Raw genomic sequence first — 27,254 nt, forward strand, 5'->3', positions numbered from 1 at the left:
TTTCTGAAGCACTAGCCTTTCCACACACACTTCAGGAGCAATGGGGGGATACTTTCCCCTTGAAATGGGCGGAAGGTTCCTTTCATTATCTGGGGATTAAAGTTTTCTTGAATTTGAATCAATTATATAATCTTAATATTGTTGCGTGTGCTGCCGCGGCAGGCTCACAGTCAGGCCCACGTACCCCCGTTTGCCTGCTCCAGTGCCTGGTTCCACCTTTCTTGAGGCCGTAGGTAGCCGCCTCCGTGCTCAGACTGCTTCCGTTGCTCCCAGCTCCTCCGCGGATGTTCCAGCTCCACGACAGGCCTCCCCACGTGGTCCGCGGGGAGACGCCGCCATCTCGCGCCACACCTTTCAAGGGGCCACGGCGGGAAACCACCCCACGGCCTCGGATAACGACATCACTGGGTCCCGGTATATAAGGCCGGGCCCAGCCAGTGTTTCCCTGCCTTGGCAACAGGTCTCCACGCTTGTCATTGCTTAGTTGCTTGTTCCTGCGTTCCTGGTTCCCGGTTTGATCTGCTTCATCTGTGTTCCTGATTCCTGATCCTATTCCTGCTCCTGAGACCATGTCTTCCTTGTTTGTCTACGCTTCTGATTGATACCCGGCTTGACCCCTGCTTTGTCTGACTTAACATATACCAATAAAATCACAGACAATCATAGCTGTTCCTGTGATTCATCAAGTCTAATATGTTTAAAAGAGGGCGTATCTAAAAGCAATTGCAAGGATGATTGTAGTGTGTAGGCTGATAAAACTTTAAGACTGAATGAAAAGAAGGAGACACAAGCCCATGTAAACTCTTAAAGACATACAACAGAATTTGAAACTTAATTCTCCATTCTTGGGTAAGCAATGATATTGTACCAATATTGGAGAAAATGCTCATGTAAAGGGGTCCCTGAGATCATTCTGGCTGCTGAGGTTTGGACATACTGAAGAGCTCATAGGGTAGTCTTCAGAAGACCAATGAATAGCAGGTTACAATAGTCCTATGGTGTCATTATTAAAGAATGGACTTTGGTTTTTAGGTCATGTTCCTCAATATAGGGATGAATGCTCCATATCATGTGACATTTATAATATGCATTTCGGACAAGCTTGTTAATGGGAGGCTACAATGAAAGAGTAGTATCCATAACGATCCCTAAATTTCAGGCTTGGTGAACTAAGGGAATCAATGATCTGTTGATTTGAACATTGGCTGGAATATTCTGTTTAGGGTATCTTGCTAAATATAGAATTTCAGTTTTGCTCATATTTAGTGATAACATTTTCCAATAACCATTGATTAAAAGAAACCAAAGCAAACTTTTATCTTCTCCACAGCTGGGTTAACAGCCCAGATGGGACAAAAAACTAAATATCATCTGCAAATATATGAAATTCGACATCTAAAATAACCCAATCTCTCGTTGGTTCCTAAACCAATTTCTCCATGAAGCAGTAATTTATTCCATCCAGGAACTTTACATCTCTAGCCTGTCCTGATGTTACATTTATTTGGTAAATGTAACATCAAGACAGGAGAAGGGGAGGGAGTCGAAGATAACCCCAGGTTGTGAGCTAGAGGAACCGGGAAGATGACAGTTTTATCCACAGAGCTAGAAAAAGGGGGAAAGAGAAAGTGTGTTTTGGAGGAAAGCTAACAAGTTCTGTCTTGGCCATGTTAAGTTTAAGGTGGCAGCGAGTCATCCGAGCCATGATGTCAGACAAGCAGGCTAAGATTTAGGACTGTATTTCTGGTGAAATTTCTGGTACAGAGAGGTAGATAAGAAAATAAGACCATAAGACCTGCCATAAGCATCCTGTTTCCATCAGTGGCCAATCCAGGTCACAAGGACCTGGCAGAATCCCAAAAGGTCGATCGATTCCATGCTACTTATCCCAGGGATAAGAAGTGGATTTCTGCTACTCTACTTCAATAATGTTTTATGGACTTTTTCTCCAGAACTTTAGCTTCCACCACATTCTATGTGTTGAGTAAAAAAATATTTTCTCTTATTAGTTTTAAATGTATTACCTAGTAACATCATTGTGTGTCCCCTGGTCTTTGTACTTTTTGACAGAGTAAACAAATGATTTAACATTTACTTGTTCCACTCTACTCATTTTACAAACTTCTAGGGGAAGTCAGCATAAAAATGGTACCGAAAGCCATGAGATGAGATCGGTCAGTCAAGGGAATGGAGCGTAAAGAGAGGAGAAAAGAGGGCCTGGGACAGAGACCAATGGATAATGGGACAGCGCTGAAGGAGGAGCCAGCAGAGAATATACTAAAAGTGTGATGGGAGAAGAGGAGAACCAAGATAGATTGAAATTGCAGTAAGATCATCCTGCTCAACCAGGGTGGGGAAGGGACTCATTAGAAATGGGACCCAATTTATCACTTCACAGAGGCATGTGAAACCTGCAGATACCAAGAGCACACAACCCAACTGCCAGCAAAAAAGCAAAAAAATACTAGCACCTGCCAAACCCAAACAAATCCAGAGTACTAACCTCTTCTTCAGTGTCAGGGCCATGTTTCTAGAAGCAAATGCATGGACTGTGGAAGAGGGCTGGTGATTGATCTTACCGAACTCTGCAAAACACAAAAGACAGTCGCTGACAACCTGGAATGGCAACATGAAAACCCTGGGGACAGAGAGGAAAGTAGCCACCTCCTTCCATAGGCCAGATTTTATTTTGATCATTGCGAATATTAAACTCCGCCGCGCGTTACATCCACATTCAAGGCGCGAGCTTGTTCGCCTGCCTTTAAATTGCAGGGCCACACCCTCAGGTATCGGTCACGCTGACAAGTCACATATGACTGCGCCAAGAGTGGCTGTGGCATTTTCCAATACCGCCATCCCTAGAAGCAGGAGTTTGTTCTGACAGCTCACCGAATCACTCAAAGTGAAAACTGTTTTCTCTGGGTACTGTGCATGGAATGCCCCTCATCGATCCTACACCCAACGGCTCTGGAACACAAGCTTTCCACTAGGCTGCTCTCCTGCATGTGTTGGAAGGAGCTTCTATTGCCATCATACATGCTTTGGCATCTGATAGGGCCTTGTAGCCGCAATGTGGGGGCAATGTCATTTGGGACATGTTTGCCAAATCAGGCTGCAGAAAAGTTTTGAGACAAAACACCACTAAGCAGAAAGGAAAAAAAACCCCCAAAAACCCCCCAAAACCTCTTACCCTGATGCAGGGTTAGTAGGCACTCATGTGCACACACAAGGTATGGTCTGCTGGAAAGGAAAATAAATAAATAATAATTCTCAAGGTATTCCCGAGAACATGACAGCTTTGCATTTGACAGTGTTTTCATTTTTATACAGGGCCAAGCATATGCAGCGTTGTGCAAGGTAAATGCAGACCCAGTGAATGATTACAACCAGCAGGACATTAATATATGATCCTCTTAATAAGAGTACTAGTATAATTTTATCTCATATATATTAATGAGCTGGGATTCTTGTATGTGTGTGTGTATATGTGAAGGGAGATGGGGGAAGTATGTGTATGTAGTGTGTGTGCTCCAGCCAGTGGTGGAGGAATCTGTGTGTATAGGGTGTGAGGTGGTGTGCAAGTTCCAGCTGCCAGTGGACACGTGTGTGTTTGCTCCCGCTTTTCACTATCTGTGTCTGTTTTCCTCGTGCAGGAAAATGAATATTAAAAAATAATCATTAAAAAAATGATTTAATAGCAACAAATGTAGCTGAGGTTCAGTATTTCTCAGCTCCAGTAGCAGGGGATAGAGATGATTACAAGACCCCAATAAGTAACATAAAAAAAAATTTAACAGCCTGCGAATCCCCACCGCTGCACATTGGCGCAAGCTTTTTTTTTTTTTTTTTTTTTTTTTTTTTTTTTTTTTTTAAAGGTGGTTGCTTTTCCTGCTCTGCCATGCCATTGCCACACGTGCTCTGGGCTGCCTGCGATGTCACCTGCTCCTTTGAATACAGTTTTAGTCGGCTACCAGGGCCATCCTTGACAATCGTGCTGTAATTGTCTGTATATTCCTCTCCCAAAAACCCACAGTGACTATAATCTCCAGCTATGTTTACACAGCAGAAACACAACCCCCAGCCCAGCAACAAGCCATCCACACACATACCTGCTGTAGGCCCTGAGAGGGACTGGCACAGGAGCACACACCCCAGCGAATGAAGGGAGCAGGGAGGAAAGATTACAGGGTTTGCTAATTAATAAAACACATTCAACCTGGCCGTGCCATTCCATGCAGGGCGGCTTGTGCTACAGAAGGAAGCCAAAGGGGTCTAAGCGAGAGGAGATACGACAATGACATCTAAATTATAATTGGGCTCTCAGTTTTAACCAGCTGAATTTCCTAGTTTTACTGGAATGCAGCTCCTAGGCCATTCGAAACAGACTATCCACCATTTCATTCCTGGTGGAGATAACAGTGCAGTGTTTCTCAGTCTGGTCCCTGGACCTTCCCTCATCACCCCCACTCCCTCAAGTTTATTTGGGTTTCAAGATGTCCTCAAGGAAGAGGCATGGAATATGATTTCGATTCATTATTGCATATCCTAAGGAAAAAATGCCTGGTTGAGAGTGGAGGGTTTATCTGCTGTGGGACAGCTCCCTGGAGGTGACACACGAAGGCTCCTGGGGCTCCAGCCTCTCCATTGTAAGTAGCTGTAGTGAGCTGGATGGGGGCAGGTTCCATTTGGGCTGGGAGCCCAAAGAACTGGAAGGAAGACTTTAAAAAAAAAAAAAAAGATGTAGGAGGATCACGTGATGTGGTGAACGGAAGACGACGCATCTCTCTTGGCTCGGGGTGCCACATTCCTGCAATCGCCAGCAATCTGATCCCAGAAGGGTTTTTTATTGTCTTACACTCTTCTCCTAAATCAGGCACATGTCGATAGTCCATTTCATACAAAAATTGCCAACTGTTATGCCAGCTAAGGCAGGAAGAATGGAGAAAGACAAACCGCGCAGAACAGAAGGCAAGATGGCGACCGCAAAGGAACTCAATGAGGGCCAACCGCAAGCAGAGGCGATGATATCTGAAATTAAAGAGGTAGTTATCGCGACCCTTATTGAAAAACTTAGCGGCATATCAGAACAGATATCCAATCTAAAAAAAGTAATTACAGAATTCAGCCCTTGTCTCAGTGCTTGAAGACAATGTCCTGGCTATTACCAACAAAATGGTGGCCTTGGAAAAAGCATTAATGATCATGTCGATAAAACAGACGACCTGGAAAACAGGTCAAGACGGTCTAACTTATGTTTTGTTGGCTTTCCTGAATCTATAGAAGAAAGAGGCCTGAGAAGCATGCTGCTTAGACTTGCCCGACCTGAAGGGAACTCTGGAGATAGAACAAGCTCACAATCTGGGCATGCATAGGGAAATGGATTCGCGGCCCAGAGTGGTCATTGCCAAAATACTGAACTTTGCCCAAAAGCAAAGAATTATGCAAGCCTATCATAAAACCCTGGATTTCAAATTTCAAGCCCAGAGAATCCGTATAGCCTACGATTATTCGGTACATGTGTCTGAACTGTGGCGTGAATTTTCGCCAGTCTGTGTGGCTCTAATCCAAATCCAAATCTGTTTTACTTTACAATTTCTGGCCAAACTACATGAGGGGAAATCCACAGTTTATGATGCCTTAGCTGCGGCACAAAAGTTTTTGGAGGGACTGAATAAATGATTGCCAGCGTCTTTGGAAACTGATAGTATTCCAACTTCTCAATAAAGGACTGCCAGCATTTTTGGAAACTGAGATTACTGCAGCTTCATGGAACTTTAATGGTTGCCTAAAGCGAGGAGGAAGTTTCTTGATTTGCACCAACTGCGTGGCTTATACAGGCAACTTTCTACAGTTCCAATCCTACCTATGGCGTATGCAGTTTCCACTGTTCCTTGTTTCTATATAAAAGACTTTTTACCAGTCTGTAATAGAACTTTTACATTATTGGCGAAGCGAAAGTTCAGGTCCAATCGCTCGTGTCCAACCTTTCACAGATGCCACTATGTTGCTTCGACCAAGTGCTGTGACCAGCAGCAGAGTATGGTATACATGCAGCATTTTCTTTACGTCTTCTTGTTCTCCGATATAAGCTCATGTTTGTACAATTGTTGTTAATCTGCATACCTTCAGCAGCAACTTGAAATATATGCAGCAGCGGGGTTGTAGGAGCGAGGCCCCTGCTCACATATAATGTTGATCCTGTTTTCTGATTTAAGGAGACCAAGATGTGTGGGGTACCAGAGAGGTTAAGAACAGGAGTCCCTGTTCTTTGGAATGGGTGGGCTTTTTGGCCTGCTCAGATACAGCCTTTGTATTAATTTGGAAACCAACATGGGGTACACGTTGTTCGGGTGGAACCTGGAATTATTTTGTTCTTGAGTTATGTTATTTCTTCTCTCTAAGGAGGCAGGCGCTTATGGTATCTTTTGCAGTGGGAGGAGTGGCTGGGACCCTTCCACTGTTCTTTGGGAAGTTTTTCGTTTTCATAAATATCACCTTTGCTCTAAATGGGGGTTAAAATATGAATAGTTTCCTGGAATGTGGACAGGTTAGGGTCCCCTGTTAGGAGGAATAAAGTATTCCAATCTCTGAAATGTGCCAAGGCTAATATTGCATGCCTCCAGGAAATGCATTTAACTGAAGCTGGGAGACAAAAACTAAGAAGGGAATGAACCATAGCCTGTTACATGCTCCAGCGAAAGGGAAAAAAGGAGGTGTAGCAATCCTTGTGAATAAAAATACTGTATTCCAAGTACTCAGAAAAATTAAAGACCCAGAAGGTCATTACCTTGTTATTGGTAAAACTGAAGGCAAGATCATTACAATTTGTAATGTGTACGCGCCTAATGCATATAACCATTCTTTCTTTATCAATTTGGTTAACCAAGTGATGACTAACTTGCAGGGATCCTTAATCATGGTGGGTGATTATAACTGCATACACAACTCTTGCTTGGATAAATCATCTAGCTCCCGTGGGTTGCGTTTGGGAGCTGGTAAGGACATTGTCTTTTTATACAAGCGTTTACAACTGATTGATATTTGGAGGGTATTGAACCCTGAAGTCAAAGAGTTTACACATGTCTCTCGTGCCCATATGACAATGTCCAGAATTGACTATATCTTAATCTCACAAGATCTCTTTGCCAGAGTGGATAGGGCAGAAATAGGCCCTATTGAAGTAGCTGATCATGCCCTGATTTGGGCAGATTTCTTCTTCTCAGTGATTCCTGGGGCATTTGGGAGATGATAAGGAATTTAAATCTTTTTTGGTAGGAAAGTGGGAGGACTTTCAAAAACATAATTCGCAACACCAACATAACCCTACTTTATTTTGGGAAACATGTAAAGCTGTTTTGAGAGGGGAAATAATTTCCTGTGGGATTAGTAAAAACAGACAACTAAATAAGACCATATTATATTTTGAGGACCAATTACATCAAGTAAAAAGGAAACTGGCCAGTCAAATTACTCAGCTGCATAAAGATCTCTAATAAAATACCCTAAAAAGTTTACATTTTTATTTACATCTGGAGAGCTCAAAAATCTTTGCGGTGTTCTGAGCACAATTTGTTTTTAGATTTAACAATAAGTCAGGCAAAATGATGGCCAGACCGGTAACATTCTGGAAAGGGAAAACCTTTATGGAGGGTCTGAAAAGTGAAACAGGACATATGGTTACCAGTGGTAAGGAAATAAGTGAGGTTTTGAGAAGATTTTATGAGGCCATATACTCAGGAGGACAGGGAAAGGGGAACATTTTAGGAAAACAATTTCTTTAAGGACCTCCATCTCCCGCAGCTATTGGAGCTGCAACTAGAATACATTTATAGACCTATCACTAGTTTGGAGGTAATGAAGGTGATTCATGCTAGTAAGCCACATAAAGCGCCTGGCCCTGATGGCTATATGGTGGACTTTTATAAATTATTTTGTCCCCAGATTGCTGGCCCTCTAAGTAATTTCTTTATGGATGCCTTTCAAAAGAAATCCTTCCCAATAGCTTTAATAAAGCTTTTATAATGGTGCTAGTGAAACTAGGTAAAGATCCCAGCCTAGTGTCATCATATAGACCAATATAATTTACTAAATTGTGACTTAAAGATTTTTGCTAAGAAACACTGTGCCGTTATGACTGTTGCTCTTCCTTGTCACTTTCTAAACATCACATGTGAGACGTCGGGAGGGGGATACAGCCAGCTATCCACAGCCAGGGCTACAAATCCATAAGTGTTTCACAAAGAATACCCAAACCACTGTGCAGCCTCATTCTTTTAAGTGGATGACCTCGTGGCCAGGCTGCACGCGTCCCACAGCGGCATGGGAGACTTCTTTTTTTCACTTTTTTTAAATAAAACCATATACCCTGCAAAGCCCCCAAGAGTTGTCCACTCAACGTTATCTCTGCGGCATTACCTCAAGGTAACTAGATACAGCAGATCCTGGTTTCACCCCCGCCACCACTACACCTACAGACTTATAGTCATGCTGATCTCAGAGAAAAACAAAGTCCCAGAATGCAGTAGGAGTAAAACTAGGACTGCCTCCTCCTGTCCTGGCATGGAGCTACTTTGCCACCTTACACACATGTGCACGTACAGCCTTTAGGATCATGTTTTTCTGCATCCGTCTGACAATCAGAAGAAAACGTTGGTGCAAGAGCCACAAAACACTTTGCACCTCCTTTAATATTGATGTTATGCCTCTGGGAATCTTGAAGTCTTGGGGAGAAAAATGACAGGAAACTGAAATACCTGGAGTAGTTACTTACTTCTGTAGGAATAAGAAATGGAGCCTGTATAATTTACTACAGCACACAAAAAAAGAACTGTCTGTGCATTTGAATTCTTTCAAGTTCATCTGAATAATAATGACAAATATACCTAAATTAGGGCCGAAGCTGGAATCACACACAGAGATCCTTAGGTGGATTTTTCCTTTACAGCCGGCAACTAGGGAAAAAAACACAGAAAAGCTTTAAAATATAATAATAAAATAAACAGAAGACAATATACACAGACAGGAAGGAAGTTCAAACCTTCTGACCTAGAAATAGTATATAACCATATCTGATGTTATCCCATGGAAATAGCTGAAAATTGTGTGCCAGAGAAAAAGCAAATACACCGAACGTTTGTATAGAGCAGTAACCAGAGCACTTTATTATGGACCAACAGTAACATTTAGGTACAGACCCAAAGCACATTGAAATGCCACTATCTTCTTATTCTTGTAACAAGGGCTGTAATTTCAAATAAAACTAATCTTCCCATGGACCGGTAGAATATAATGAAAACAATTACTAGTGTATTCACTTCTGAAAATGAGGCCTACATGATCTTGAAACCTCATGAACCATCTCTGCATTATTCTTACTTTGGCCTGATAACAGGTAGCAGTTGCGATTTTGTCACATTGTCCCCACAGCTCCTTCCACCATGCTTTTGCTCTTGCTCCAAAAAGCAGTGACCAGTAGCTGAAAAAAAGCAAGAACAACAATAAGTGAGACTCATTCTATCAGAGCCACATGCAGGGAGGGCTCCCTCAAAGGGGAAGCATCCTTCTACACACACACACACACTCCTTTCTCTCTGGGAGGCAAATGGCAGCTGTAGAAGACTTCCCCTTGCCCCTCAGGCCCTGTGCATGTGGCAGCTTTCCATTCTGCATGCTTTGCTTTGAGAATCCTGCACTCACGTGCCACAGAGGCATTATGGCAAGGGGTTAGAGCGGTCTGATGTGTTGGCAAAAAAGAAGCGCAATTTAAAGGGGCAATGAAATGGAAATAGGGAAGTGGCCATCTTAGTTTCAAAGATTCTCCAACTCCCACGATACACTACAACCTCTGCCACAGCATAATTCCAGAAAGAAGTACATCTAAATACCAAGAAAACATGAGAGAGACTTATTTTGGTGCAGTAATCCAGTTAAAAAAGAGAAACATCTTGATTAGGAAGTGATGTCACTCCTCATGAGAGCAGCCTAACTCTTTTGCTCCCCGAGAACGCTGGGCTTTAAGCTTGCCTTTTGAACGATATCGCACCTATAACCGGACCCAACAATTGATAAAACACCCCCCGACTGAGCGGCAATGTCCACAAAAAAGAAAACTTCAGATCTGCATAAGTTTTCGTTCTCCCGCGGTGGAGACGAAACATACTCCGGGAAATCCAATATGGCGCAGGATGACCCGATCGCCAAAATGGAGGAAGGCAGTGGAGAATCGCCCGACTTGGATTGCGCTTACCCCACCCGGTCTGAAATGAGAGGGTGGTCTGGGGAACTCCGGCAAGATATTAAAAACTATAAGGCTGAGGTTTCTGCCTTAATAGATGAAATGCGGGAAGACACTGCAGAGCTGGGCAGTCGGGTCGACGAGGCCGAGATCAGGTTAGACACGCAAGGAGAGGGGTGGCTTACTCTGCAAATAGAGCTTAATGCGCTTCAGGAGACTTGCCACAATTTAGCAGAGAAGCTTGAAGATATAGAAAACCGCAGCCGGCGCAGTAAGATAAGGATTAGGGGAGTGCCCGAAACGGAGGAGTTTACTGACTGTGTCGCAGTTGTGGTTAAAATTTCCACCTTTCTTCTCAATGATGGTGCTGCAACAGCTGAAGTCTCAGATCAAACAATCCTAGTGGATCGGGCTCACAACACCCTAGGGCCTAGGATAGCGAACAAGCCAAGAGGCACAGAGGTATGCTTTCACTCATATACCTTAAAGGAGAAAATCCACAACGCTGCGAGACGCCAGCGCACATGGCTTTGGGAAGGCCATGATATCGCCATTTTTGCTGACTTGTCATCTGCCACCTTGAAAAAATGCCTGGAGTTTCGCTGTGTCACTTCTAAGCTTAACGAGGCTAATATTCGTTATAGATGGCTGTTTCCAGGAGGACTATCCTTCATGCTACGGGGAATCTCTCACCGCATTAAGTCAGTGCAAGAAGCAGCTGGGATTTTAAAAGACGCTGGCATCAATGGTGACATTCCACAGTCGGCATCTAGTGATCAGGGGACCTCAAACCACGCATCTGTACCGCAACCCCAATGGCAACGTGTCACTAAGGGCAGACTGCGACTCCAGATGAACCCAGCTGATAGTGAGAATGGAGAGCCACCTGCGTGAACGGATATTATTTCATACATTTTTGACATATTCCTGATATGTATTGCGGGAAGAAAATACGCTGGCAGACCAACAAAGGGAATCTCCTTTGTCATTTCTTATGTTTATATGCTTAGGTTCGATTTCGCCTTATTACAGCGGAAAAGGCAGTTATTGTTGATTTGAAAAGCAAGCCCAGGCCGGGTGTCATGAGGAGTGCTGTAAGACTTTCTCCATGGTTCTACGGGGCATGGAGATAGTGCTCTAGATTATTGAGGGTGGGGGATGGGGAGGCAGGAACTTGGGCTGACAATGCGAAGGTGATCTTGTTTACTATGTTGAGATGGGTGATTATAGGAGGGGTGGGTTACATAGGATGGCTACTTTTACATTTTTCTCTCTGAATGTGAAGGGCCTTAACACCCCGAGAAAAAGGCGGTTGCTGTTCAAAGAGTTAGAGCGCTTAAGAGTGGACGTGGTACTCCTACAAGAGACCCACTTACGGAAATGGTATCAAGGTCTGATGAGTAATCCGAAATTCCCTCACCAATATTGGGCAGCAGCTACTGTTGCGTCTAAATATTCTGGAGTGGGGATCATGATACATAAAGATTTTCATTTTGTGGCAGACTTTTATTGGTTAAGCTTTCCGTGGTGGGGGGGGACGACTCTTTTCCTTGGACTCTATTTACGGCCCCACTTCCCATAAAGTAGAATTTTATCAATCTCTTAACCAGACCTTGGCTCCCAGAATAGAGGGCCAATTGATTCTCGGGGGAGATTTTAACCTGACGCTCAATCCCTGCTTGGATACTTCCTCAGGCTCTAGTTCAGACCCCAAATTGGCTAGAAGTGCTTTAAAAACTTTTATGCATAGTCAGGGTGTATTAGATATGTGGCGGTCTCGATACCCAAGATCACGGAATGCACCTTCTTCTCCTCCCCCCATGGCAGCTACTCCTGGATAGATCTATTTCTGGGCAGTGTGGGACTATACCCTAGAGTTATCATGGTCTACATTGAACCTATTTTGTGATCTGACCATGCCCCTATTTGGTTCACCCTATAGATTAGAGATTATGATAGACGTACCAGGTTTTGGTGGTTCAATGACTCGATTATTGAGGACTCTAAATACGTGTCCCACCATTGTGTCTGATATACAGGAATATCTGGAATTGAATGATACTGTGGATGTGAATCCATTGGTGGTCTGGGACTGATTGAAGGTGGTTCTCAGAGGGAAATTTATTGCAAGGGCATCATTCCTAAAAAAGAAACGAGAGGGTGAACAGGTCCAGCTACTGAGTAAACTTAAGGAATTAGAGCGAATTCATAAGCTCGCAGGACCTTCTCGGGTCTCCCTTGCTCAATTGGATGATTTAAGAACTCGCATAGCATCTCTAGATGCTGTGACTATAGCCCATCAGTTAGAGAGAACACAGCAAAAATACTTTGAGGGGGGAAATAAAGCGGGGAAAGTGCTGGCCCAGCTTTTAAAGTGGAAGCAGGCTCAGAATACCATAGTAAAGATAAAGAGTCAGGAGGGAGCTATGCTGACTGATAATAAATCTATAAGGCAGCGATTCCCATCAGTTTTATTCTGAATTATACGCGAGGGATGAAGCTAATGACCAAGGAGAGATTGATAGTTATCTTGAGAAATTCAAACTCCCGGTACTCGAGGAATCCCAAAAAAGCATATTGAATAAGGACATTTCAGAGACAGAAATTCTAGCGGCCATAAAATCCCTCAAACCTGGGAAGTCCCTGGGACTTGATGGTTACACTGGTCAATTTTACCAACAATTTGCTCCGCAGTTGGCCCCTGTGTTGGTGAAATTTTTTAAAGCCCTAAAAGAGGGGACCCCACTTACAGCTTCTGCCAACACAGTGGGTATAACGATTCTTGCTAAACCGGGCAGAGATCCCACTGTGTGCAGATCATATCGACCGATTTCCTTAATAAACATTGACCTGAAAATTTTGGCCAAAATTCTAGCAACCCGATTGAATAGTTTTATAGCCCAAATTATTCATCCTGATCAGGCGGAATTTATACCGGGACATCAGGCTAGTGATAATGTTCATAAAATTCTCGACATGATCTGGTGGGTCAAAAAACATAACATCCCCACTGTGGCTCTCTCGGTTGACGCTGAGATATGTGCACTGGCCATATCTTTTTGCTCTGTTGAGGAGGTTAAAGTTTGGGGATAATTTTGTTCAATAGATCCAACAGCTATACATAGATCCCTTAGCGTGTATTAAGATAAATGGTGGCTACTCCCCCACCTTTCCGGTCAGACAGGGCTGCCCTTTATCACCACTCTTATTTGCTATATTCTTGGAGCCCTTTGCAAATTAGGTAAGGCAACATCCTGATATCCGGGGCATAGACGTGGAACAATTCTCCTCAAAGTTGTCATTATTTGCAGATGACATCTTGATTATGGTAACTGAGCCAGAGTCTTCTCTTAACCATCTGACTGCAGCCCTAGAATATTTTAGCAAGGTTTCTGGATTCCGGATCAATTGGGAGAAGTCGGAGATTCTAAATGTTAATATTCCCTCCTCCCTAGAGACTATCCTTAAAGTGAGATTTCGATTTAAATGGGCCACGCACAAACTAAAATATGATATGATAAATTTACCCGTAAAAGTACTTTCAGTACACTCGGTCATGACCCACTTCTCTAAAAATTATTTTGTCTAATGATATATTGTAACCAAACTTTTGACGGCACTTGTTAGAATGTACTATAGTACACTTTTACCTACATTAAATATGTGCCTACATGTAAACCGTTGCGATGGTATTTAACTTAGTGACGGTATAGAAAAGATTTTAAATAAATAAATAAATATTGGCGTCACTCAGGACTTATTCCTACTGAACTATGATACTCTGCTTACCCATGAGTTGGAGGAATGGAATAGGTATAGAATATCTTGGATAGGCAGAATCACTGCTGTTAAAATTACAGTTCTCCCTAAATTGTTATATCTTTTTCAGACATTGCCAATCGATATGCCACGGAAATAGTTGGCTCAATGGCAGAAGAGGTTATTGACTTATGTTTGGGGTGGTAAACGGCCACGACTAGCTTGCAAAACTCTCTATAAATCTAAGCTACAGGGAGGACTGGGGGTTCCCGATTTAGAGAGAATCTTCTTGGCTGCTCGGTTTAAAATGCTAATAGAATGGCACAGGCAGCATTCGCAAAAAGCCTGGGTGCATTTTAGTCAGCAACTCCTGCGTGATATACCATTATTCAGTTTGCTCTGGCAGCCCAAGAAGACATGGACCATGCGCCCAGACGATATTTTACCCCTTACCATGTTATTATCTCTTAACCTCTGGACAGCCAGGAAGCATGTACTTTTGGGTACCCGGGAATATCATTTTAGAACTTATTTATATGCTAACAATAACTTCCCCCCGGGGTATAGGTCTCGTACCTTCCGGAAGTAGCATCTCCGGGGGATTTGTCTATGGGAGCATGTCTGGGGGCAGAGGAGTCTTATCCCGTTTCCCGAACTTCAGCTGAAATACGGGTTGGAAGGGTCCAATATATTTATGTATTTACAATTACGTCATTTCACTCATAGTGCACAGCTTAGCGGACACTTCCAACAAGGAAAATCTAAGTTTGAGATACTATGTCAAAAAGCAGATAAAATTACTAAATTGTTATCGTTAATATATGCTTTGTTGGGAAAGGAGATATTCCTGAAACCTAAATTTGTGATAGCATGGGAAACTGATCTGAATGTATCTCTATCTCAGTGGGATTGGGAGAGGATCTTTATGCACACTGGTAGGGGATTGATTGCGTCCTATATGATTGAGAATTCGTTACAGTTGTTATTGAGATGGCATTATTGCCCGATCCATTTACATCGTATGTCACCAGCTGTCTCAGATCAGTGTTGGAGGGGATGCCGTAATACTGGCAGCTTTCTACATATGTGGTGGGACTGTCCCATGATTCATACTCTGTGGGCCTCTATAGAAGCCGGGATACATCTGTTCTGTGGGGTCACAACGAGGATTCTTCCAACACATGCCCTTCTAGGGATGCCCATGTTTTCGGACAAGGACAGCTCTAATAGATTGGTAAACTATATTTTTACAACTACCAGGATTGAAATAGCAAGGAAATGGAAATCACCCCAGATTCCCTCATTAGTTGAAATTCAAACTAAACTTAGGACTGTATATCGCTTTGCAGAAATTACAGCGAATGTTAAGAAAAACCTTGGAAAATTCCAGGACACGTGGCGTACCTACTGCAGATGGAAGGAGGGTATGTCTGGCTCTTCTGCAGATTGAGGATGGTCCCCCTATTTCGCTCCCGGTATCTCCATAGTATTTCATTTGTTATTCCCATATCATTTCTATTTACAACCATTTTTTGGGTAATGTACTGGTATATCACCTTCGCATCCATCAATCAATTAAACGTTTACTAAGGCTAGGGAAAGGGAGGGGGGAGAGTCTTGAGGGGATTTCCTGTTAGTTCAAAGACACAATGAGACAATGACTCACTGATTACCCGTGGTACTCTTTATTTGTTATCTGTTCTGAGTCTTGATACTAGACATTGATATCAGTTTCTACTATGATGTGTTACTTCGATACAACCTGTCAGTGTACAAGAACTTGCTCTGGTTTGCACTGTTCATGTTTCGGATCTTGTTAACTGTTTCACGTGTATTATTGAGCCTTAATACTAAACAAAAACATTTAAATTAAAAAAAAAACCAAAAGAGAAAACTTCTTGAATGTGGATGGCTATAGCTGCTGTGGGAGACCATACACATAGCCCCCTTAGTGTTATGTGTGTGTACTAATACAGCTGTCTGCTGAGACAGGAAACAGTTTGAAAAGCTGAAGAAACTTGTATTATTAAAAAAAAAAAAAAAAAAGTCCCCTTTATATTGCTGTCAGTGAGAAGAATGTGTTTGATTTTGGAGGCCCACGTTTGTAAGCACATTAAGAGGATGGAAGCAGTTCAGGGAAGGGCTACTAAAAATGATTTAAAAAGCCTGCAACACAAACCCTACAGTGGTCCAAGATACTCAAAATGTATTCACAGGGGGAGGAAGTGATATCATTGGAGGAGTTAGAAGCTTAAAATGTGGAGCTTCTCTCCCTATCCTGAATATCGTGGGTGATCGAAGCATTAAGAGCAAACATCTCTTACAAAGTTGGGCGATATCGCTGCGAAGAGAAGCGTGGTGGCTGCGAAAAGAAAATCCATTGATTTTTGCCAGTTCTCCTATCAAAAAAGGGGCGCTGCTGAAGAGGAAGATGGTGGTAATGGCAGCGGCTAAGATAGCCTCGTGGAAGACTCGAGCCCCGATGACGCATTTAACACCACTGCAGCAGTTTTTCCCATACATGCCGAATTTAGAGACTGGTTTTGCAGTCTGAGAAAAGATCTGAAGGACTATAAAAGAGAAATGATGGACATGACTCAGTTCTATTGTAAACCGGTACGATAAGACCTGGTCTTGAGTATCGGTATAGTAAAAGAAGTTAAATAAATAAATAAATAAATGATGGGAGAAAATAAAGAAGAAATAGCCAGCCTGGACCATCATGTGGATGACTTAGATAATCGGATGGATTATCAGGCTGAAGTTACCAAACATATTCAAGAAACTTGCACTGAGCTATAAGAGGAGAATTTTCTTATCAAGGAGAAACTGGCGGATAGGGAAAATTGTGCTAGGAAGGGAAATCTTCATTTTTGAGGATTTCAGGAAACCTCAGCTAACGCAGATTGCACAGCGCTGATTGTACGATTCTGCAGGAATCTCTTGGCCATTGCTAATCCAGAGGATGAGACCGATTCTCTTGAGATTAAATTGGATAGAGCTCATCGGGTGCTAGGTGTACCTAATAATAATCACATTAGAGATATCAAGGTCTGCTTTCATGATTTTTCAGTCAAAGAAAAGGTGGCAGCCTATCTGGTCAAGGGAAGACCAAGATATAGCAATTTATGCTGATCTATCACAAACCACTCTTCAGAACAGGCAACAACTGTGGGAAGTCACTACCTTTCTGCACAAAGAAAACATCAAATACAGATTAAGGTTAAACCTGTTTGGTTTTCCTTTTCTTGTGATGGGGTAACCTCTAAGATCCGGGGTCTGCGGCAGAAGCTGTCATTACTCTCAAAGACCGAGGGTTTGTTAGCTCTTCACAAGCGCAGAAACCGGCTAAAGCTTCTTCCACGAAGGATACAGTTCCAAAATGGGAACATGTGGGTACACGTAACAGCTGACTGAAGACATAATCTTCCGGTTCCTTGGTAGCGAAGCAAGCCACTTGACATTTTTATCTTTTCTGTTCATAGTCTTGTTCATGGAAGTGTTCTGGTTGATTTTAGTGATCTTCCTGATTTCTTCCAAATGGAGGTTTCTCTGTGTCACATGCTCCTGTAATTGAACTTTATTTTGTTCTTAGCTCCAAGTGATGATTGTATAATATGCTGTCTCCTATCACTCTTGTTTAAAGTTTCTTTCTTCTAGGTATGAGAGAGCTCCATTGCCTTGATGACTGACCTTCCTTCGTTGGAGATGGCGTGAATGATCTGCAAGGAAGTTTCAGCAGATCTAACTTGGCCTCAGCGGGGGGGTCTTTCTGGGGGGAAATAGGCTGGGGGTACCTTCTAACCCTTATATTTGTATTACTGATCCTTTATATCAGTATTTGGCAGTATTGCATAAGTTTCTGGTATATGGCACCAAGTGTCCAATATCTCTTTCTTTCGCTAGCTGAGGATGTGAATTTTGGTTTGGGTTCTTCTATTACGGGTCAGTGGTGATTTTCTCTTATTTTGTTTGGTTTTTAGGCGATATCTCAGGAATTGTATTAGATATCCTTCCTAATTACTATAATTAACAATGGTTTATTTTTTAATAACATCTATTAATATCAAGGGGCTCAACTCCCCATTTAAGAGAAATTTGTTCTTTAGAGAAATGGAAAACCTTAGGGCGGATATATTTGCACAGGAGACTCACCTTAAAAGCAGGTATGAGTACCTGCTTCGTTCTTCAAAATACTCCCACCATTTTTTCACCCCCCTGCTGTAAAAATGCTAAATACATAGGTGTTAGTATAATGTTCTCCAGAGATTTTATTTTTGATTGTAAACTTTGTGTCAAAGATCTGATGGGTAGATACTCGTTAATGCAGATCTTAGTTAATGGTTCCCCATATACTCTGGTTAATATATATACTCCTAACAGGGACCAGGTATATTTTTTGCTTACCTCATGTTTTGGGTCCTTAATACTTGGAGGAGATTTCAATCTGGCTAAATCCCCTACCCTAGATACTTCTTTGGGTTCCTCTTCAGAGTCTCAATATCACAGGAGAAGGTTAAAAAACCTTATGCCAGATTTGCACTGAGTCTGGAGGCTGTTTTATCCTACCTCTCGCTCTTATACTTTTTGATCCCATTCTCACGATTCTCAATCGAGAATTGATTATCTATTAGTGAACAGGTCTATTCTTAAAATGATGACTAAAGCAGACACAGAAACTATAGTTTGGTCTGACCATGCTCCAGTGTGGCTGGATATCACCTTTGAAAACTAAGATAGGGGGAAAAAATTCTGGAGACTGAATGACTCTTTGCTACTATATGACAATTACAATGCTGTTCTCTCTAATATTCAAGATTTCTTGGCTAGGAATGATATTGGAGATCCCTCTCCAATAGTTTGTGGGATTGTCTAAAGGCTTATGTATGCATTCTCTTGGTATCAAGGTTTTCCTATCAGACAAAAAGGAAGGAAAGAGACAGCCAAGCTTTACAACATAAAATTCAGTTTCTAGCTCAGAAACATCAATCAGATGGTTCTAGAAAAACACCTACTATGCTTTCATATGCCGGTGAAGAGCTTAAAAGACTTGAAACATCTAAATTATCCCATACTTTTGAAGGAGATGAGAAAGCAGGAAAGCTGTTAGCTAATAAATTAAAGAAAATTACTCTCCAAACCACATATTGAAGGTTTTCTACCTTAAAGAAAATGGGGTTCAGTGAGTCTTTTCATTCATGGCTTCATACACTTTATGATCGCCCTAGAGCTCGTGTTAAAATAAATGGGGGTTATTCACACTTCTTCCCAGTAGAAAGAGGTACTAGTCAGGGTTGCCCCTTATCCCCATTATTTGCACTTTTTCTTGAACCCATAGCTATTAGAAGTTGAAATAATTCCTCCATATCTGGTTTTCAGCTGGGTTCACAAATGTTTAAACTTTCTCTTTTTGCCAACGATATCATGTCACTCTTACTGATCCACATACCTCTTTGACAACTATAGAAAAAGAATTAAAAGATTTTAGTAAAGTATCAGGTTTCAAGACCATCTGGGAAAAGTCTTTAAATTCTCAATAATTCCTGTAGTCAGGTTATGGAGTTTTCTTTATGTTCACAACACCCATTTGAATGGACATCTAGTAAACTTAAGTGTCTGGGTATATTCCCTAAGCAAACATCCGAAAGATTTATTTGCTCTAAATTATCATCCTCTGCTTGACAATATTTGCCATGGTTTGGAAAAGTGGAATCATCTGTTTCTTTTCTGGTTGGGGAGAATAGCAGCTGTAAAGATGAATGCCTTACCAAGACTGCTCTATTTGTTCCAAATTTTGCCTATTTCAATATTGAATAAATATGTTAAAACTCTGGCAAAGAAAACTTTTTAGTTTCATTCGGGAGAGACGACATCCCCGGGTTAGCAGGTAAGTATTATAATAAAGGGATCTCGGAGTACCAAATCTTTTGTGGTACTATGCTGCTGCTCAACTATGCCTGGTGATAGATTGGCATAACACTCATATTATTAAACAGTGGGTCACCATGGAACAGTCTTGGATGAATAATATGCACTTATCAGCTACCATTTGACAGTCAAGGCAAACCTGGCGCAAGTGCTCTGGAATGGCATCCACCACTCGTAATACTTTAAGGGCCGGGTTTTAAAAGGGTTACGGGCTTAAGTTAAGCGCGTAACCCTTAAAAAAAAAGTCCCGGGGCTTTGCTAGGGGGGCGTGTCGGGGGCGGCGTGATGTTCGGGGCGTTCCGGGAGGCATGGTGCCGGCCCGGGGGCGTTCCGGGGGGGGTGTGACAGAGGCCTCCGGACCAGCCCCCGGGTCGGGTGATGGCGCGGCAGTGGGCCATTGGCACGCGCGAGCAGGTGTGACTTGTGCGATAAAGATGGGGGGGTTTAGATAGGGCCAGGGGGTGGGTTAGGTAGGGGAAGGGAGGGGAAGTGGATGGAAAGTTCCCTCCGAGGCCACTCCGATTTCAGAGCGGCCTCGGAGGGAACAGGCAGCGCGCATAGGGCTCGGCACGCACAAGTTGCACAAATGTGCACCCCCTTGCGGGTGCCGACCCCGGATTTTATAAGATATGCACGTATCTTACAAAAGTACACACGTGCCGTTTTTTAAAATGTACCCCTAAATATATGGAAAACTAAACTAGTGGGGTTTAGGGAGTATTTCTATTCCACACACCTATTTCATAACATTTCCTTTCTTTCTTGCATTCCTCTTCAATCATTTAAAATTTGGAAAGCTTAGAGAGTTGTGCATTTAGACTATTTATAGGAGATGGGTTCATCGACTTCATATGATAATCTACAACGCACTTATCAAATTCCTCAATATGAATTTTTATCTTACCAACAATTATGTCATTTTCTCCATAGTATTAAGATGAGATCCCATCTGAAACTTGGGAAACCTCTTTTTGAAGGGTTCTGTTCCATGTCTAGGGGGGACACAAGGGCGTACCCTCAGGCTCAGACTGAGTTTGTTGCGCACCAGTGCACCATGATGGATGACGTGGCTGCAGGGCTACCCACCCTGTAGTACTGGGATGGGACTGGACAAATGCTGGGACAAACAGTGCCACAGTAGCCTTTGAACTGTGGTCTGCTCAGTTTGGGGCCAGTGTGTTGTGTGTAAAGCCAAAGAATGGCTTTGAGGAATCCAGCCTCAGATTACTGATAGCTTGGTGTATGTCCCCCACCCCGGGGCTCCAGATTGATCATCGGGGGATTCAAAAATTGTTAGGACACCAGGAAGGAATCCCTGTTATTTAGATGACTCGGAGGCTAAGAGACGGTGTGTGATCTTTGTGTATACAGGCAGGGCCGGTGCAAGGGGATTAGGCGCCCTAGGCGAGCCTTCTCCCTTGCGCCGCCCCCCCCCCCCCCCCCCGGTCTCGGCCCCGATTCCTACCTCATTCTCGATCACGCCCGCTGACTGTGTGGTTTTCCAGTCACAAGCAGGTTGGGCACTGCTTGCGGCCCGCCAAATCTCCACTCCTCTTTGCCACCGCTTGCAGCCCCATATGACTCGCACCCAGTGGCGTACCAAGGGTCTCCGGCACCCAGGGGCCAATGCATGTGTGTGCCTCCCCAGCATCCCCCCTTAATCCTTCTTGTACTAATGCTTAAGGTCACAGAAAATCTGTGGTGTCTCTAGACAGAAGAATTTGGGGGGGGGGGGGGAGCCAAAATGACATTTCTTCATCACACCCACCTCTATAGCATGGATCGTGCTTTCAAATTGGTTATTTAAAAAAAGTGTTAATAAAAAAGTCCAAAGGCTCTTCTGGGTAATTTTAAAAAGCTGGCCAGTTTCACACTATAAAATTATTTGATAGCCTCATTCAACTAATTCTATATGGCTATGAGAGTGAAGTCAGGAATATATAGGAAGGAACAGAATGTCAATATAAATCCTGCACCTCCAGTTCTGTAACTGTGCATCCACTGAAATTCCCCCAAACAATGGAGCTTGGATGTTTCCCTTACAGCTCATCATACTAAAAGATATTTTCAAATTCTGATGTCACCTCACAGTAACAGCAGCACAAACATCTTCCACTGCCAGGCACATTGTGAACTAACACAAAACCCCGCAAAAAAAGACACTCAAAATCTATACTGCAATCCCATCATAACATAACAGTAATAACACCAAGGACTCAAACAACAATAACCCTACCTTTGAAAAAGCAAGGGTAAATATTACATTGGGTCCTAGAATACCAATACACCACCTACTGAGGAAACAAAACAAACCCGATTGCTAATGATCCCTATACAGACACTATATGCAAGCAGAATCTCTCATCATGGTCACACATACAGAGCAGAGACAGACCTCTCATCAAATACAGAATAAAGCCACATAAAGTATAAACAGAAATGTGCAGACAAAAATTGAACTATAAAACGCATCACGCCAGACTCTATACAATGTAACAATGGAAAAACAAAAAATTCACCATTCCTTGTGAAACAAATCAATAATATAAAGATATATAAATCATTAATCATAATTATAAAACCATACAAATAAGAATTTCAAAACAGCTGATGAATAGAATATCCAATAATTAAAGATTAATGCAAATTTTGAAAGCTTTACCAAACACCAATAAAATATTTCAAATAGCAGACACATCACATACTACCCAATAATTAAAATGGTAGTCAATCAAGAAAAATGAACTTAAAAAGCCACCTTTACTTACCCACTCCAGCAGTTCTCCTACTCCTTTCCCTTGCAGGCCATACAGGAAGCAGCAGTAGCTGCTGAAACTGTCCTCACAATCCTCTTCCTTAGGGACCACAACCAGTCTCTTCTCTCTCTCTCACTCACACACACACACACACACACACACACACACACACACAAAAGTCACACCCTCAGGACCAGTTTCTGTCTCTCACACATCACTCATCTCCCCAACCAGTCTTTCTCTCTCTCACACACACACACACACACACATACCAGTCACCTCTCTGGCCAGTCTCTCTCAATCACACAATGCTCTCGCTCTCTCTTACTAACACACAGGCTTTCAATCACACACATGCTCTCTCTATTTCACTTACACACAAGCTCTCAATCACACACGTTCTATCTCACTTACAAACAGGCTCAATCACACACATGCCCTCTCTCACAGCTACAAGCCAGCCAAAAACATGCTCCATCTCTCTCGCACACACACACTGACACACACAAGCACCCTCCCTGACTCACATATACACCACACACATACAGAAGCACTCTCCCTGTCTCACATACACAGTACACTCACAGAAGCACCTTGCTTTCAGACTTACAGCATTTTTCACTTTTACTAAAAGTGAAAGTGATGCTCCCAACCATTAAATAAGAAAACCACATTCCTATCAGAAGGCGAAATGACACCCTTCCTTCAGGTTCTGTCCTCCCAAGGGACAGCCACCTACACCTTCTCTTGTTTTATGCTTTCAGGCAATAAAGCAAGTGTGTTTCTTCAAACTATCAGTCCTATGATTATTCATGTGGGAGATATGGAACAGAAAGACATCCTTAGTCAGCTTCCCTTTTAAATGGGAAGACTCCAGTCTTAGTCATTTAAAAATATACATTTTCTAAAGGCTTAAAAAAAAAAAAAAGCAAAACTGTTTCAGATTAGAACTATTCTAGTCTTTATGCTTAAAAAAACCAACAAAACCCACCTGGCATCAGTATCTTAAATTTGTGATTTTGCTGAGATGAACATTTTAAATACTTTAATTTTTTTTTTTTTTACTTTAGTATTTGTCTCTACCCACTTTGTTAAATTTTATTTTCCAGCAGAGGGATTCTTAAAATTTAGTAATTTCATTTTTCATCCAACTTTTCAACAAAATCAGCACAAAAGTTGAGGTATATGTATTATCACACTTCATTTTTTTAAACTGGCAGATTCCTCTCTCACATACACATCACATACACACACACACAGAAGCTCCATTCCTTTCTTACATATACATCACATACACACACACAGACACACAGAAAGAAGATCGGCGCAGCCGGTCTAGCTGATCACGTGGCCGAAGAAAGGAAGATCGGTGCAGCCGGAGACCAGCCGCCGAGACTTAAGGGGCGCCGGGGCAAGCAGCCAGCCCCCGACTCTCCCTGCCTCCTCCCCAGTGCCACCCTCCCGACGCCCCCCCCCCGATGGTCCAGCGGAGGGCCCGGGAGCGATCTGCCGCTCCCGGGGCCTCGGCTGCCACTAAGCAAAATGGCGCCAGTGGCCTTCAGCCCCTGTCACATGGTAGGGGCTAAAGGTCACCGGCGCCATTTTGCTTAGTGGCAGCGGAGGCCCCGGGAGCGGCAGATCGCTCCCGGGCCCTCCGTTGGACCACTAGGGGGGTGTCGGGAGGGTGACACTGGCGGGGCGGCAGGGCGAGTCGGGAGCTGGCTGCCTGCCGCGGCGCCCCCTAAATCTCAACGCTTGGTCTCCATCTAGGCGAGTCGAAAGCTGGCAGGATTTTGAAAGGGCACTTTTTGCCCTTTCAAAATTCTGCTGCCTGCCGTGGCGCCCCCTAAGTCTCGGCGCCCTAGGCACAGGCCTAGCTCGCCTGGTGGTTCCGCCGGCCCTGTATACAGGTGTCCTGCGATACGAATGTATTGAAATTTGCTTTAACCTTACAAGACGAAGTCTTGTCTCAGCTATCCCCTGTGACTGTCCCAGAAGAGGAATTACCCTGGAAACTGGACCTGGACTGGATTTAAGCTTTCCCCTGCCTGTGAGTGTTTGCAACTTTGGCTGAAGTTACCTGTTAATGTACACTTGCAAATACATCATAAGCAATGTTTATGTTATCATCTTATCTATAAATAAACCAGCATTGAGGCACCATCCTCAGCAAGGTATGTACTGCCCGAGCTACCAACCCGACAAGTCTCCCCAACAGCAGACGACCAGAACTTTACGTTAGTGGCAACCCAGGTCCACGCCCAGCGCAGGCAGGACCCACCCTTTTCTCAGAGAAACTCTTTCCCCATCAGCAGCCCTGACCTGGTCAGTTTAAGGCTCCAAGCATGCAACACTCAGAGGGCGTGCTAATCCCCCAAGGAAAGGAATTACTCAATCAAGGAGGAGTGCTGGACCGTCAGATGGGCAAGAAAGCATCCACTAATACCCGCAACAGATCTTTCCCCCCAACCACAGTGGACGAAGGACCCGAAACTATCATTAACCGGTGAGAAACACTCCGACAATTCAGTTTCCCAGTGCTGAGAAAGAGAATTCCAATGCGGATTTTTTTTTTTTGTCCCAAGCCAAGAAGCTGAAGAGAGGGATAGGTGCTGACGCTGGAAGTGTAGAAGCGTTCAAGTAAAGTGAAGAGGTACCGTACGTGGCTGGCCCAGAAAAGAAGAAGGAAAAGAGACAGCAGGCAGCCCCCGCAGCTGTGAAAGGAAAAGTGCAAATAAAATTAGGAGGGGGAAAAAAAAAAAAAAGATGGAGAAAACTGGGCGGAGTTTTGGGAGAGGGAGGCAGCAAAGCTCCACCTTCTATGAATAATTAGTTTCATAAGCTACAAAACAATATTCCCTCTAGCTCAACTGCATCATCAAAGAGAAGGAAAATTATCTTCAGCCAGGATGCCTTTCAACAGTATGGCGCTGAGCTGCAAAGTGAAAGGAGAGCAAAAGAATCCTAAACAGCAGCTTGCAATCAACAACAAAAAAAATATATATGTAACAGGTAACCCAAAAGGTCACAGCCCATCCTACAAATGATTTCAGGTAGATATTACCATGAGAAAAATATACTGAGAAACCTTGCTTTTGAATGCTGACACTGCTGTAGAAGAAACAGATAAAGGCCACCTGCTCCACTCATCTACCCCCACATGTTTAAAAGCAATCTGAGTTGATATTTTAGCCTCTTAGAAATGTTGCACTCTTATCTGAAATCTGCACATTTGAACTGTATAGAAATGAGATTCTGTATGCCATAGCAGCAAAAAAAAAAAAAAAAAAAAAAAGGCCCAAGATAGCACAAGTAATACAATTTAAGAGAGTTTGTCTTGGGTTATTCTTGGGATTTTTTGGCTGTTGTAAGAAAGTCCTGACCACCATTCTTGAAGAAGCTCCAGCTGGCAATGACACAACGGTATGGGGCTGGATGGAATGGATTCCAGGATATTAAGGGAGCTCAGGAAGGTTCTGGCAAGGCCTGCTGAGGAACTTGTCCAATAGCTGTTTGGAGACAAAAGTGGTTTTGCAGGACTAGAGAAAGACAAATGTTATTTCTCTTCATAAACGTGGTAACAAATGGCAGTTGAAGCTACAGTGGTGTGAAAATTTAATAGAGACGCTAACTGAAGGAAAAATAGTGAAGGATCTAGGATCCAAGGCAGTCTGGTTTTTACCAAAGGGAGAGAGATTGCATCAAAAAAATCTAATTGTTATGACTGACTAGAGAATTTGATCAAGGGCATGCACCGGGATGTGGTTTACTTGGATTTCAGCAAAGCTTTTGATACTGTCCCACATATAAATGAAATGAGCAGCCTGAATGTGGACTAGATTAGAGACTAGTTGATAAATGGAATCCACTTTGAGGACAGAACGACGATTACTGAAGTGCCTCAGGGACTGATCCAGGGGCCAATTCTGTTCAATATCTTTATCAGCGAAATTTGCAAAAGAGTTAGGGGGAACTGTTTCATTCAGGTGACATTAAGATCTGCATCAGAGTGGACAGAGTATGAACGATGCCTGCAGATCCACTCCCTCAGGAAAGAGGTGACAGAACTCAAAAGAAAAGATGGGGAGACTGAGAAGCATCCTAGAGAATGAGGGCTACATCGATGAAATGCTTATCAAGGCATCTAAGATGGAGAACTCAAGAGTGGAAAGTGAAACTGGTCCACGAGATGATAGCTGGTCCCAGGCCCGTAATAGTGGCAGCTCCTCCTGGGTAAATGGCAGGTACCCAGGAATTTGCCCCCCCCCCCGGCGTGACACCCACAGTTGGGGATACAAGGTGCATGCATACTGGGCTTCAAAGGGAGCTCTGGTCCCCCCCCCTGCCCTACTGATGGCTCTCACTACAATGACTAGCACTAGGGTTGCCATGGCTGTCCGTTTTGGACCGGACAGCCAGGTTTTCAGGCATTCTGTATAGTGTCCAGTCAGAAGTACCGACTGGACACTAAATGTCCGGTTTTGCAGGTGGATCCCCCCGCAGCCTTTTAGAGGAAGAGAAAGGCAGATCGGAGCCTATGGGAGAAGAGCTGTGCTGTATCTCTGCCTCCTTTCCCA

At 43.2% G+C, this 27,254-nt stretch overlaps 1 protein-coding gene across 11 annotated transcripts in view; it reads right to left on the minus strand.

Annotated features, from left to right (window-relative positions):
- LOC115083942 overlaps positions 1-27,254 on the minus strand; it is a 44,206-nt gene that overhangs the window by 15,112 nt on the left and 1,840 nt on the right. For 4 of the 11 annotated variants that reach the window (XM_029588091.1, XM_029588082.1, XM_029588087.1 and 1 more), the window contains exons 2-4: positions 9,376-9,475; positions 8,883-8,951; positions 2,504-2,585 (exon numbers count right to left, since the gene is read on the minus strand). Coding sequence is in view for 8 of the 11 variants with exons in the window: in XM_029588082.1 (XP_029443942.1) it covers positions 2,504-2,526 (23 nt within the window). In the remaining 3 variants the exon portion in view is untranslated. Of the gene's footprint in view, positions 1-2,503; positions 2,586-3,190; positions 3,241-8,598; positions 8,721-8,882; positions 8,952-9,375; positions 9,476-27,254 lie in introns of all 11 variants that reach the window. The other 7 variants (XM_029588092.1, XM_029588083.1, XM_029588093.1 and 4 more) reach the window with 5 other exon arrangements.

This window comes from Rhinatrema bivittatum, chromosome 2 (assembly GCF_901001135.1).
Source record: "Rhinatrema bivittatum chromosome 2, aRhiBiv1.1, whole genome shotgun sequence".
In the NCBI taxonomy this organism is placed as follows: domain Eukaryota; kingdom Metazoa; phylum Chordata; class Amphibia; order Gymnophiona; family Rhinatrematidae; genus Rhinatrema; species Rhinatrema bivittatum.